The 16,013-nt window shown below is 37.9% G+C and overlaps 1 protein-coding gene across 5 annotated transcripts in view; it reads left to right on the forward strand.

Moving 5' to 3' along the window:
• The window catches only part of LOC126164718 (tight junction protein ZO-1), a 736,986-nt gene that overhangs the window by 646,641 nt on the left and 74,332 nt on the right, over positions 1 to 16,013 (forward strand). For all 5 annotated transcript variants that reach the window (XM_049920263.1, XM_049920266.1, XM_049920267.1 and 2 more), the window contains 2 exons: positions 5,025 to 5,233; positions 8,948 to 9,288. In XM_049920263.1, the coding sequence (XP_049776220.1) occupies positions 5,025 to 5,233; positions 8,948 to 9,288 (550 nt within the window). The remainder of the gene's footprint in view (positions 1 to 5,024; positions 5,234 to 8,947; positions 9,289 to 16,013) is intronic.

A 16,013-nucleotide genomic window follows, 5' to 3' on the forward strand; every position in this document is an offset into this window, starting at 1 on the left:
ACACCATGCCCACTGATTTTAAATGTTTAATCATATCATATACTCCATATTTGTGTTCAGGAGGAAAACCTGACAAAATTTACTGAAATTTTCTTTAGAACATACATCATGTGGAGCATCTCCAAACGACTCTGTATTCGTTGATCCATTGACATCATGAATTAATTCACCAGTAGCCGTGGAGTGGTTTGCTTGTTGTGTGAATGATATTCTATGCATCTTTTCTAATGCAAATCCAGCACAAAATTCATCTTTGCAATCTTCTTCAAGATGTTCTTCACATGTTCTTTCTTTTGATGGCCAAATCTTTTGTGGTATACTTGGCAATATTTCAGAGGGTGTCAGTAAGTTCAACTGATTTCTCTTTTCTGGACTGACAGCTCCCATGTTCAATACAGACAGCCCAGTTTCCACATAACCATTCATGAGAATGTCACCACTGGTTTTTTCAGTAATCACAGCACATTTGTAGTAAAAACGTTTTATTGTAGCTGTTACATGCAGCTGCTTTGGCTGAGCAGTTGCATCAGGCACGTATAAAACCTTTTCCATTCTGGCATTCAACCATTCATCGCATCATATAATTTCGATCTTAACTGTTTCTTGACCAAATGCACAAGTACCCAATGAAATCACTCCAGGAACATCAAATTCACTGTGTAGAATGAAAGTGCTATTTTTTTGGAGTAATTTTCTTTGTAGCACCACTGCCACGACACCATTTATTTACACCACTGTAGTTTCCAGTAAACTCACCTATTAAATGTGAAGTAAACACTGCATTTCCACTTGCCTTCTCTCTCGCAAAGCATTAATGTCTTCTCGTGTGTTCTACAGATACTCCGCCGCCCACTGTCCTAGTAGTTCATGTTTATTACATCGAAATTTTTATTTTCCTCATTCTTTTGACATCTTTTGATTTTTATTTTGTTCCCCTTATCATGCATTTGAGATGACAGATGTAGGTGATTCCATTATATTTTGTTGATGCAATTTAGTTGCACAAAGTTTTTCAATGATTAAATTCAAACTCTGATTTTCCAGTGGTATTGAGACCCAGAGATCTTAAAAATTATATATCGCTTTCCCAGCATAGGTAAGATTCGATCATTTAATATTCTTTCAGATAATGTATTCTATTTATTTTTTGTTAATTCATCACTTACATGTACGTGTAACTCTTTCAGCTTAGCCACGTACCTCGAGTGCTACTACCATCTGCTTCATAATGTTTGACCTAAAAGAAGGTTGTAATTAATATATGTGCCAGTATTTTCAAATGGTGCATGTTGTTTGTTCTATATTTCTTTTTTGTACATCAACACAAGTTCAGCAGCCGGTTTGCATAGCACACATGCTACGACACTTGCTGCTTTCACATCGTGCTTTTGCCGTTCTTCGTATGCCGCCTTTCGTTCACTCGTCGGCTCCTGTGGTGACACCACTCATTCACGCATTCTGTTAATAATGTATTAGATTTTATATGAACGAAGCATCGTAGAGATGCACCATTTCAATTTTGCCCATTTGTCCTGACCATTCAAGTTCCTCAGCATTCGCTTTATAACTGCCGTTGGGAGCCATCTTCTAACAGTGCCAGTATCCCGGATGTCAAGGCTAAGTTACAAAATTTGTGGGCCACCTTACCTCAGGAGAGGATACAGTGCATGCCTGCAGGCTAGAGGGAGCGCAACGTCATACAGATTAGAGCACTCATGCTGTCAAGTTCTTTTTAAATTTTGACTCGATTCTGTAATCAATAAAGTAACATCATATACAGTCTCAACCTGTGAAGGAACACTGTGTTTCTTCCTCGCCTTCTGGGTGCTTCACATCTTTTTTCTTATCCATCAGCCCCCCCCCCCCCCCTATCCATCCCCCCGGCAGTGTGTCATGAACAGTAATGGCACTGTCATCCTTTACTAGTGCACAGTCAAAATTATTTCTGTGTCTGTGGATGGCTATTTATGTGTAATAATGTTCTGAGTTCATTGTAATAGAAAGTCTTTTGTACAGTCATAAGCATGTGTAGACATCTTGCACACACGTATTTTATTTAGTAGATATCAGTATTAGACTGAATTAAAAGCTTTTTAAAAGTCTCAAAATACCTAATATGTGATGCTTTGGACATCATGTGCGTACTGGTTGGTTTTCCCGTTTCACTCATTGCAACATTGACAACTGATTTCACACATGTACAGAAACCATTCTTCCTGACAAGGTGGTCCTGTGCAGTCCCACTACTACCGTGGATGGGAACCAAATTGGAACTTATACCAATTCCAATTAATAATCTTCAAACAAAATTATCATTTAACAGAAAGTGATTTGTTAACATACAGTCATCAGCTAGTAATCCCTCAAGGAGTCAACCATTTATTTCAGTCCTTCATTTACTCTCGTACTGCCCGAGTTCTTTCAATTTCAAATTGTAGTTGAATAATATCTTGAATAACCATAGGAACCTCGACTAATCTCTCCAGAAATTAGCAGTACCAAATTCTGTTTTGAACTACAATATTTAAAGGTAGCAAAGCTCTCACATTGACTTACCTGACCTCATAACATCAACCTCACTGTGCCCAGACTGAAAGATTCCCATGATCAGATAACTTTCCTATACTGTAATCAAAACGATACTGCTCATTAGAACTGCATTAAAATTTTTGTGAGACATTAAAATTAACAAATGAATGCTGCTACCAGTATTTTTAAAAATTACCTTATTGTAAGCGTTTTCTGCCATATTTCTTCTCGACGCCCAGGTGTGACATGACATAATCTCTTTGCCACTCAGGTGACTGCACGATTTGAGACACCCAACAGCTCCGGGATCTCTTTATTCACCTTTTATCTACAACACGTTTGCACAACAATTTATAAAACATAACCACAAGTACATAACAGCAACTAAGTTTTAATTAACACTCAATGTACAATTGATGGCTAAATAAGTTAAGGAGGTATCGTTCATCGTGAGAAAACCACCACATATTTTGACATGTCACAACTCGAGGATGTCTGCATCTTCTCAATTTGCATAATGTATGGCCACCTCTTTTCCGTATTTCTGTAGCTCATTATACCTCAGTAATAACTGTGACAATAATTTTATTGTGGTAATTGATTCTAGTCTCAAAGAATAAAGTATGTTTCCATCATTTTTTGGGCTTAAAACTGTGTGTTATAAGTAAATTTCCCTTATGTATGTAGAATGGTTTAATAGGAAGCTATGTCTCTACCATCACTCACAAAATTATAGTTTGTCCAATCTGTTGTAGGACGTCTGAAATCTACTCCGACTGTTAAGTTACAACAGGGGGACTCTAGATACTCTGGAAGTCAGTTTTGTCTGAACATTTCTGTTAGCCCTCAGTACTTTCTGGGGGCTTGCATCTTTCAGCTCTGTGGCACAAGTCTAGAAAGTCACGACCTCGGTTGTTCTAAAGTAGTCAGAAACTGTTATCCAAGTCCCCACTCACGTCAAAATTGTAGGTTCACAGTCAATTCTAGGAGGACTGCTGCTTCATAGAAACAGGAGGAGCACACCCAGTTTTTCCTGCCTCACATGCCAGTCACCTTGAGGAAACAGGGTATAGGCTGCGAACTCGAGCTCACTTTAGCATATCGAAGGCATACTGATCTGTGCATCCCATCCTGTCCCGTACTGCCGCATCTGTGGGAGACACAGTTACTCACTTTATGTTGACTGCTGACTACTTCCGTAGTCCCCCAGTTCTATATTTTCTTTAACTTGGTACACGATGTCTTACATTGGTCTGTCGGTAAAGGGCCTGGGTTCCCTACTTGGGACACCCTCCAGACACTATATTTACAGAGCAGAGCACTACTGCTAATAACCCACATACCTTTGTATGGAGACGCAGCAGTACCTGTCAGAGGGAATAGTACTTGAGGTCCCGCTTTAAAGGTAGTTTCCCCAAAAATCTTCTCTTTGTAGTTCGCAGTGTCTTAACAGATAAGCGAGGTACCTTTCTACTGTACACATATTGAAACCATCACATTTAACACCTGAAAATGGCTGTCATTCCAAGTCCACACTAATTGAACTAAATGAGCTTAAATTATAAATTTATAATAAAAAAAAATTGCACACAACAAGAGTTGATAAAATCAAATCTATAGTGACAATACATAAAAATTACCTTTTCTGACACTAGACAGGAATAAACATTGGCTAATGCTAATTTTATTAGAAATTCAGTTGTACAGAGCACTTAGTTTCTGAATCAAGTTGTGAAAAATCTGATACACTTTTTAGTTGTGGATAAAGTACAATAAAGAGGATGTATGTCGCTAACAACATGTATCAGTTCAATACATCGATCTGTGTGCTCTCTCTTTATGATGATCTTTGAACTAACTTGATGTCTACTTTTGTTCTTTATTGTTACGTTTTCTGATCATGAAGCGAATAAAGTATATCGTTACAGTAAAGTGGTGTCAGATATTATTTCACTGTAATATCATTACTTGTCACAAACATAATTATAGTAGTTACAGGGATGCAGTTATTAGAAGCAAGATGCTACTGCCACAGTTTGTGAAACAGACAAATGGTGGTCACAGCTCCAGTTTCATAGAAATTACATTACGTGCAGCTCTTGTAAATACACATTTTTATCCAATGGAAACACTGCAGTGTACAAAAGATGAGATGAACACTTTCTTAAATTTTAAAAAATGAGCACATGTACAATAAACTAAAGGAACTAACTGTGGCATTGCAACTGTCAGACATTGTATCTCCAGTTGTTTGCTTCATTGGTTTTCTTCCTCCTATATAATGGACAGTAATAATAAAATTTTGACACATTAAGAAAAATTTCAGTACACATTTGCTAGCAGCTCCAATATCACCGTGCACAGCCATAGTGTGATTATTTCAAGAAATGTATTTCAATCTTATATTTGGCTTCAAAGTAATTGTTTCAAAATTGTTTTATCAGCATTGTAAATTTTTAAAATTATAAACAAGTTTTACTATTTTATTCGTACAGAGCAGCTACGACAGTGTGTCCTCGTACGACTCCTACAGTAATCGTCTGGGTCCTAATGCACACGATGACCTGAAATGTAGTACAAACGGTGGCCCTCTGTCGCCGAGGAATCATGATCCGTATAGATTCACGAGGTCGACAGCACAACCGATTAAAGTTAGCAACACAGAACCAAAGCCAAATAAACCGCCCGACTACAGTAAATACAGGTAAGTATTTAAAACTTTGCTATACAGTTTTGTAATTTTTCTTTGAAACATTATTAGGGATTTTTTTTACAATGATTTCATTTGATGTTTTTACTGTCTTTTATTTCCAGTTATTCATCAGAACTCTTGGAACATTTTTCATACAGAACATATCATTCAACTCTTCCACTCCACAAAGCCTCTCGTATATTTATATCTAGCCAAAACACTTTAGTCTGAGCTTAGTCTCCACAGCAAAATATTGTGTTAGTGTTCCTCAAATAACTTTTTCATTTGTCATATATGCTGAGCTGTCATTAGTCTATTAAATTTCTTCAACTATTTACCATTTGTCTAATTCTGTGTCAGCAGCACATTGTAATAACTGGGATTAGCCATTAGATTGCACAAAGGAACTGTGGTATATATTTTAAGTGTGTGCACATAACATCTTGCTGCTAACTGCCATTATTGAGTACAAATATATTTTTATCACTTGTATTTAGCTCCCTATCCCTATAGTTCTTCTGTCAGCTTCATTTAATGACATAAATTGTAGAAACTACAGTCAGCACCAGTACTGTGTTTTGATTTTGTACCAGGAAGTCAATAATCCAAGCTAACATAAAATATGGCATACGTGGTGATAAGTTTAATATAAAAATTCAACAGTAACATTTCAGTATAGCTGTAGTGGCAATTTTATAACTGAACATCACCGTTAGAGCTCCATCTTGTCATGAAGACAAATAGATAGTGGTGCAGAAAGCTGCTGTGGGGCACATTCAGGTAGAACAGTTCATACTGAAGTGAGTGTGAGCCCCTTGTAATCAATATTTGAGTTCAGTTTGATGTGTGGTTCACTGTGTTACATTATTGTACGTCTTTAGGGACAACATTCTTACAGGAGAAAAAAGAACGTCTCAAATTTGCCAATACATGTTTCATTTGCCCCTGTTAGTGTGCCATTTCTCGTTATAAAATTGTAGACAAATGAATACATGTAAGTAAAGTATGTAATTTTGTCACAGTCACTGCTCTTAGTATTAACAGAAGAAATTATGAATCATCACAGCATGTGAGCCATTATGAACACTATTTAATGACTTTTGTATTTAATGGTTTACCATTAATCTGCATCTGCAGAGCTTGGCACATCTTGGGGATTCCACTACAGTATTTTCCAGAAAATCCTCACTGCAATCAGTGTTGACTGTGAAATAATTTATCATGCCATGTCTGTGGAAGTTGTAAATAGGAGAGGCTCATTATATTCCTGTGTGATTTGAAGTTGAAAGTTATTCGTTTAGCACAATGTTGAAGACTGATAATAAGTAGGGGAAAGAGAAAATTTGTTTTTATGGCCATTTTCATCCCCCCCTCCCTCCCTGTCCCCCGTCCTCTCACCCCCATGTGCGCACCTCCCTGCCCCCTGTGTGTTTTCTTCCAATTTTGTAATAATTTTTTGCTAACAAACTGCCTGTTGGCTTCTGTCTCGGGTTCTTTGGCCGACGTTCATCTAATAATTTTTCTGACATTTCGCCAGCACGAGTGGCTGGCATTGTCAAAGCCTCACCCTCCATTGCCGGTGGTGAACTCACCACCGGCGAAACGTCAGAAAAATCATTAGATGAACGTCGGCCGAAGAACCCGAGACAGAAGCCAATAGGCAGTTTGTCAACAAGTGGCCACGAAAGCCTTAACAATTTTGTAATTTTTTGCTAATTTTTGTTTTAGTTTCTGACAGCTTGTTTTTTAATTGTGAACCATATATTACTTATTTTTGTCCTATTTCTTTGTTTTCCTGTGTTATATTTTCCTGTGTTATATGAAAATGAGAAGTATAACCAACAGTTACATTATATTTTTTTGACAACACAGATCACATTTATTTATGTTATTAAAAGAGTAATTTGTATCAAACCCATTGAATCTAATCTGTTAAAGAAAAAATAAATTTCAACAGAAAGCATTGTTATATCATCAAAGTTCTTTTTTGAGATATTATGCCACCAATCCATCAACACTTCACTTCTCTGTAGTGTAAGGACAATCTCCCAGAGGCTCTAATTTGATGTGGAAGACGAACTGCCTGCAGCACAATACCAGACATTTGACAATATTCGCATATCCTGTTGATTTGGAAAGTTGCTTTTCCACTAAGTTATAAAGAGATTCAGAATATCATACATCTGAAATTTGTCATTCTAGTTACACATAACAGACTCCTTGCCATGTCAGTATTAATAGAGTTCATCATTCCACAGTCAAAGTAAGAACCTGGAGCTATGAACAGACCTAATACACTGGTTTGTGGCCATAATATTTCATCTCAGTCCGGAGTATTTGTCACATTATATTTCTCAACATGTTATCACTTTAACAAATAAATCCTAATTTTACCACAATAATGAAGCAATATTCATTTTTCTGTTGAAATACAGGTATCAATTTTATCCAGTGATGTCAGATTTGTAAATGTTTTTGCACAACATATTTACAAAATTTATGTGGTTTGGGGAGCTCATTAATGTGGTGCACCAATTAAAATGCATATTTTTGTAGTACATAAGTATATATACAAAAACCACAAAATTGAGGCATTGCCCTCTGTCATCCAATCAGAGAATAGGGCAGGTGATGTCATACAGAAATGTTTCTGGTAGTAAAACTTAGAATGTTTATTCGAGTATTTATTCAATATTATCTTTTTTATATTTTAAATAATGTTTGTGGTTGCAGCAAGATCTGTTGCATAGACCCAGCCTAGGTTAGGCTGAAAAGTGATCAGATGCCATGTTGTGTTAGCATTATGAAAGTGCTGTATTTTCCATATATATGCTTTCATATTAGAAATTATGTAGTTTAATTGATGCAACACATTAAAGATCTCTCAAAAACGCACTTTTTTTCATTAGGTTGTGCAAAAGTGTCGGGAAATGTTATGTCGGTGACAAACTGTTACTAAAATAGAGATTGTTGAAGGTAGGGTATCCTGTTGGATGTCACATCTAGAGCCATAGTTCTTTTGTGGGAAACTGACTTCATTTTAAGGTTATGCACAATACTCAGCCTTTAAGAAAAAAAATCGAAAGCCAATTTCAGTGTTTAATAACTGTCAGTTAGCAATATTAGTAAACTGCATCCTTCAAATTTACATTTTTACATGGAAACAGGGAAAAATGAAATTCTGTAAAAACCATTAATTTTGCATTGAACCACAAAAAATCATAGATTTTGTGTTGCTTTTCACAAAATTTTCCTGTTCCTAATAATTAGTGTGAAAGTAGCACTAGAAAAATGTATCTTGTTGCAAAAAAATGTTTATGCCTTGAAATGAGTATCTAATTCTGATGAAGCCAGGTAGTTATGATCTCTCTCTCTCTCTCTCTCTCTCTCTCTCTCTCTCTCTCTCTCCCTCCCTCCCTCCCTCCCTCCCTCCCTCCCTCCCTCCCCCTCTCTCTCTCTCTCTCTCTCTCTCTCTCTCTCTCTTTCACTCTCACTCACTCACACGCACACACAGTTTCTCTGTCTATGATTTATTTAGTGTTCACTGTATTCTGGCACTATAATTATCATTTAGTAGTACAGTGCTTTCAGTTAATGTTTTTCTGCATAGTATCCAAAGTTTAGATACTTTGTCTTCAGTATTTAAATAGATTATGCTGTATATAGATTTATCTGCAATTGTATTGGCCACAAGTATGGTAGCAATAAATTGTTTAACAATTTCAGACCCAGTGATTATAACAAACCAATGCCCCCTCCAAAATCAGCCAATTACAAGCCTGTGCCACCTCCCAAGCCTAAAAACTACCGCCCTCCCCCTACTGACAATCAGAACCACTGGACACGCACAGCAGGAGATGGCAACTATGACCAGCACTCGGCTCACAAGAGCGGTGAGGCCGGTCTGTCCTCATCACCTGTGGGCATCCTGAGGAATGACGATAATGCAAACATTCCACCAGTGGTGAAATCTGGCACTGCCAGCAGCAGTACATATCAGCATTCCAAGTCATATTCAACCGCTGGAAGCTTAGATGGTGCTACCTTCACTCCACACCAGAATGGAGGTAATTTTTGTACAACATATTAATAGTGTTTAAGCTATTTACTCGTTTCAGAATGAGAATAAAACTTATTATCACCAAAATTTTAATATTTTCTTATCAAATGATGCAATAGTAATAGCTGTAGCAAGTCTGGTGCGTAAATTTAAAACCATTCTTGAATCTCCTCAAGCCTCTGAAAATTGATTCTTCCTCATACTGGGAAAGATCAAATAGAAAAATGTAACATTGATATGTGGTGAAGGAAAGGCAAAGTCCAGACAGTGGGTGGAGAGTAACTCGAGATTAAGGAAATAATTTACATTTTTCCTTGTAAGAGTAGCTTAATAGTAAAGATAAAAAGAAAACAATAAGATTTAAATGTCACTTATAATTCACATTATATGGGATACGATCATTGAATTACAAGTTGGGGCTATCTTAAAAGTGGAAAAATAGAGGCCCCCCCCCCCTCCCCCAAACAGAAAAAAAAATGTTGCCACATGGTAAGAAAACTTGATGCGGTTCATGCACTTATATGTCACAGTCCAGTCTCTGGCAAGACATTTCCTGCTCTCCATCACTTGCAAATCTTTCCTCGTGCAACTAATTTCTCATATCTGCCATATAAATTATTTAAAAATATCCTGATTGGTTGAGACTCATCAGCTCCCTGCTTCTCAGCCCCCTCCAGTTGTTGTTTTTGTGCGTGATTGGTTCATTTGGTGTACTGGTATTGTATGCTAGTTTCTTCCAGTAGCTAGTCACTATTTATGTTCTTGTGCTAAATTTCTTTGCATATTATAGCTTTTTTTAATCACTGTTCTTGTGTCAAGCACTGTTTATTTTGTAATTAGGGGAGTAAAAGTAATAACTCACCATATAGCTGATGTATATGGGATGTCTCTCCCAAGAGCTGTCAGACTCATTTTCTATGGTATTTCAGCAGATATTTGCAATGCCATTAGTGTGATATTTGGTTTGTCGATCTGTATTAACATGGACAACAGTAAAACACAAAGAATAACCAGTATGCTAGCAACAGCAGCACTGCTGAAACGCCAGGGAAAATGACCCTGAGGATTCGTAGGAGAGACACCTAGTAAAGAGCTCGATAGACAAACCCGGATGGGATTATTATAGAAGATCCAAAAATGAGCACCATATATCCTTAGAGGTTACATTAAGTCTTCCAGTGTAAATGTACTGATGACACAGCAGCTGCACGTAGTGCTGATTGTTTCTCAATGTTGCACAACATTCTCATAAATAGCATATGTTTAGGGTATTATTGAAATATTATAGGCCAATTAAAATAAAACATTTATTCTATTTCTCAAAGTTATGAACTAAACTGAAGTATCAATTGCATCTGTAACACGTAATTGACAAAAAACCGTGCCAAACCTAAGGAAAACACTTTCTTTAAACACTGATGCACTTGATTCAAGAATTTTCAAATAAATTTTTTTTATTTAGCATGTGACTACATCACAAAAAATAATATTACAATTAGCTCAGACTACAAATTAATATCCAGGTCACAAATACAGACTACTGATTCTTTTCTCGTGACTATGAACCGTGTTAGGTCACAGGGAAAACCCTCGAAGGAAATTCTCAAAGTACATAGTGAACAGTCTGCTTTTCAGTGCCACACTCACAACTTGGTGAGATTATTTTCATCCGTGTGCGTAAAGAGTCAACACACATTCCATTGTTGGTTCTTGTTCAGTTAAGAACTAACCAGATCTTGTGTGGCAATTCATAGCTAGGTGGATCGGTCAGTAAGCATAGCACATTAAGTCGTTCCAGTGTCACATTAATCTGCAGTCATCAGCAGTCATCAGTGTTATGCTAAAGCTGTTTGCAACTAACATTCTTGCATTTCTAAGACTGGGACATGAAAGCGAAGCCTACTTTTGCTGATGCTCAGAATGTCTGTGTTACCAAGGAGGTTAGGATTTTTCTGTAGTTTTTGTACTGCTGTACAAGTGTACTTTCCTGCTGCAGAGATAGGGGTGGTGTGTGGCTAGGAATTGGGAGCCAGAAATTAGATGTGGGTTTCACGGTACCAGTTCTGAGATGTATGGCATGGTTAGCCTGCGTATTAACAAGTTTTGTGTGAGCACTATTCTTTCAGGCTGGTGAGCAATATTCAACAACAGAGTAAACTAGTCCCAGAGCTGAAGTATGGAGTGTTGATGCAGTTGATATCCGTGACGTGCTACAGAGTTTCAGGAAGCTGTTATTTTGATTATTGATTTTGGCAGCAGTTCTTAATACTTGGGTTTTGTAACTGAGTATTTTATCAACCTTGACATCTAGATATTTTGTGTTTGTTATGTCTGAGTAATCTTCCTTCAAGGTGGGCTGTGAGTTCTTTGTCAGCCATCTCATTGTTTAGGTGAAACATCGAGACTCTTGTCTTAGCGACACTTGGTTGCAGCCTTCATTTGTAGAAATATTCACCAGTAGTCGATCAATCGTCGGTCAGTATAGATTGGGTAACATCAAGATCTCTATGCGTTATTGCGAGTGCCTAGTCAGTGTACCCAAACTCAGTGTTTCCAGGCATATCTGATGTGTACAAACTGAACAGATCCTTGTGGTAGCCCTTTGTTTAGCTTCATCTGTGAATTCATCTTGTTGCCCTTTAGTGCCTGAAAACCTTGGTTACTGAGCATGTAAGTGATGTGATTGCCAATTTCTATCCTTGGGATGATTTGTAGAAATTTCTGTATGACACCTTGTCTCCAGACAGTATCATATGCAGCTGTTAGTTCAATAAATGTGACTGATGATGAGTACTGCCTGTTCAGCCTGTGTATTTTCAAAGATCTTGTAACATTTTCTGTTGTACACCATTCTTTCCAGAGGTCTATACAGCATAAAAGGTAAAGCTATGGAGCGATAACTTTCTGGCCGGTCATTTGGTTTATCTGTTTTCAGTAAGACTATGACTTCTGCTCATTTCTTGTGGTATGTTGCCTGTTTGCAGAATGTTTGTGAAGAACTCAAGCAGCTCTTATTCGCATACTTGCCGCTGTGCAAAAGGAATTTTGCGTAAATGCCATCAAAGCTTGGAACTTTCCTTGTTTTCATCTGTTTTATGACAGTCGTTACTTCTTCAATGCTGAAAAGTAGAAAGTATTCAGTTTCAGCTTTGAAATCTGTTTTGAGTGCCTGTATTTTCTTTTTAGTCATAATAGTGTGTGCTTGGACATGAGGAAGTCTGGATGTGGGTACAATATTGGCTGCAACTTGTTTGTGGGAGCAGCATCATACATATGATCTCATGGGGTGCAGCCACCTAGTTTTCTGGACAAAGACCAAGCTTTCCCACGTGACATACAGAAGTTCAGGAATTCAACTATCTCAGTCCACCCTATATATCTAGATGTGTTGATATTACTCCACAACTCATCTGGTGTTTCGTGATTGCTAATTTCACAGAATTTTGTGTACAGGTTTTCACACTCTTCTGTCCGCTGGGAACAAACTTTTTTTGCTATGCTAATTACAGTTTCAATGTACTGCTTGTAGTTTGAACTTGCTGTTGGGATCCATCCCACCCATTTATCCAGATTTTCTGAGAAGGTGTCCCAATTGGTCTTATGAAAATTCCATCTGGACCTTGGAAGTACCCTTAAGAAAGGTATACTAATCCCAAATTCAAGAAAAATTGGGTGGTGTTGGATGTGTGGGAAGAGTCCTAGTACATTTCTTGATACCAGAAATGGTTAACCTTTATAATCAGCTGAGACAATACAAAGATCAGAATTGTGATTTGTATTCCAGCCACCAAATCTGAAAGTATCCAGATCCTTAGCATCAAAGATAAGAGGAATATCATGCTCTTTGGCCCAGTCCACCAAAGCGGTTCCATTTTCATTAGTGTGCCTTTATTTTCATATTACATGATGTCTACTGAAGTCCTCTAAGCGGGTTGTGGGGTGGTTGTGACTATTAACCACTTCAAAAGGCAAACTGGTTCCTGGAGGCTTATAAACATTAACTACAACCATTTCATCTACTCTTGTGACAACTTCTCGAGTACCACCAGCATAGTATTGCGTAGTTTGAATATAATGTAATAAATTTTCTTGAGACCGAGAATCTTACGTCCACAAATCAGCACGGTTTTAGCAAACATCACTCGTATGAAACTCAGCTTGCTCTTTTCTCCCGTGACGTACTGTGAATTATGGATGAAGGGCAACAAGCAGAGTCCATATTTATAGATTTCTGGAAAGTGTTGGGCCTGGTGCCCCATTGCAGGCTATTAAGGAATGTACAAACATATGGAATAGATTTATAGATATGTGAGTGGCTCAAAAGCATCTTAAGTTGTCCTTGACAGCGAGGGTTCATCAGAGACAAGAATATCGTCAGGAGTGTCACAGAGAAGTGTGATAGGACCACTATAATTTTCTATACAGGGTGATTTTTTCCACCATGTACAAACTCTAGGGATTGATCGATGGCAGGATATGAAACACAAAAGGTCTAATGAATGTATGTCCTGAAATGCATGGTTTTTGTGCTAGAGACCATTTATTCAGTCATACCTTCTTACAGAGTCTGTGGACTAATATGTACTGTACCGTGCAGCCAGAGTTACAGTATGTGTTGAAAATGGTTTTCATATACCTCAACACATGCGTGTACACATCATTGCACGTTCTGTCTCACATCGGACAGGCTGCATCCGAACTGTGTCAAAGGCAGCATGAATTCCCTGTTCCAGTGTCTCCACATGTTGAATGGGCTCTGTATCCATGATACTTTTGAGATGGCCCCATAACCAGGAATCACACGGTTTGAGATCCGGTGAACAAGCAGGCCATATAACTGGGCCCCCTCATCCACTGCATCAACTAGGGAACACTTGCTTGAGATGCATCCGTATGTTAACAGTGAATTGGGCTGGAGCACCATAATGTAGCAGACTGGGTGGGCAGCAATTTGTGGTTTTTTGCTGATGAAGCTGTGGTGAATGGTACAGAGTCGAATGTAAGTGACTGTAGGAGGATACAAGATGACTTAGACAAAATTTCTGGCCAGTGTGATGCGTGGCAGCTAGCTCTACATGTTAGAAAAAGTAAGTTAATGCAGATGAGTAGGAAAAACAAACCCATAATGTTTGGGTGCAGCATTAGTAGTGTCCTGATTGACAGAGTCACATCATTTAAATATTTGGGCATAACATTGCAAAATGGAACGAGCATGTGAGGATTGTGGTAGGGAAGATGAACGGTTGTGTTCCGTTTATTGAGAGAATTCTAGGAAAATGTTGTTCATCTCTAAAGAAGATTGCTAGTACAACTTATTCTTAATTACTGCTCAAGTGTTTAGGATCCGTAGCAGGCCAGAAGGAAGCAATTCAGAGGCAGGCTGCTAGATTTGTTACTGGTAGGTTTGAACAACACACAAGTGCTAAGAACATGCTTCAGGAACTCAAGTGGGAACCCTGACAATCTTTTGAGTAACACTATTGAGAAAATTTAGAGAACTGGCATTTGAAGCTGACTGCAGAAAGATTTTACTACCTTCAACATACTTCACACATACACACCACGAATATAAGATACGAGAAATTAGAGCTCTTACGGAAGCATACAGACAGTCCTTTTTCCCTCGCTCTATTTGTGAGTGGAACTGGAAAGGAAATGACTGGCAGTAGTATTGTATACCCTCTACCATGTGCCGTACATTGGATTGTGGAGTTTCTGTGCAGATGTATGTGACATAATAAGATTTATCACATAAAATATTTTGACAACCTGATATTTTAAATATCACAAAGTAGACACCATGCCAGTGGTTTTTGCCTTCAACTTTGCAAATGGTAGTGCTTGTGTCAGAATGTCAGTTGCTTGTTTGCTGGTTGATTTCTAATTCACTCCAACCTTCTTCTCATTAAATAGTTGATGACTGTAATAATAGCATGTTTCTGTGTGTTTGAGTGCTCATGAAATCCTTATCCACTATTATCTCATAGTGCCTTGATTATCTAGCTACTCATTGACAGCTAGAATGTTGCTCATGTATGTGGGCTCATACCAAATAGGTGTAATGGGGATGTCGAATGAATATGAAGAGGGAATGGCCAAGTGGTGACACGTTTCTTTGATCCACAGGGAGGGTCACAGAAATATTGAAAAACCTGATCTGCCATGTGCTCAAAGGTATCCTGTGAAAGCCTGCTTACAAATTGTCAAGAACCAGAGGAATCTGGCAATAGTCTACGATCTCCACGTGTCACTACCTCAGGGCTTGTGAATAGAAAAATTGACTAATTAATGTATACACTCAGGCAGCAATCATTCTGCTGAAGCTCCACACGTCAATGGAACAGGAGGAAACCCTATTAACCGGTACACTAAGAAATATCCTCTGCCATGTATTTCACAGTGGTTTGCAGAGTACAGGTGTAGCTGCAGTGTCTTTCAAAAGCTGATCTAACCATACAGGTGATGTTGAAGCATATGTTTTATCTCCATTAAAGAAATGGCAACAAACTGCTGTAACTAACTTTTCCACATATAGGCCCCATTTGAAACATCTGTAGGATGCCGTCTGTTGGTTACCTTATGTATTTGTCCCCAGTAAAGTAACATCTGTTATTTTATTCATGGCTGTAATTTTCAACAACTGTGGATATATTATTCTGAATAAAGCAGCATCTCTACGAGCATCAGTAACTTAGAGTCTTCACTTTCGTCATTTGAAATCATTAATTTAAT

The sequence above is a fragment of the Schistocerca cancellata genome, chromosome 1 (genome assembly GCF_023864275.1).
Source record: "Schistocerca cancellata isolate TAMUIC-IGC-003103 chromosome 1, iqSchCanc2.1, whole genome shotgun sequence".
In the NCBI taxonomy this organism is placed as follows: domain Eukaryota; kingdom Metazoa; phylum Arthropoda; class Insecta; order Orthoptera; family Acrididae; genus Schistocerca; species Schistocerca cancellata.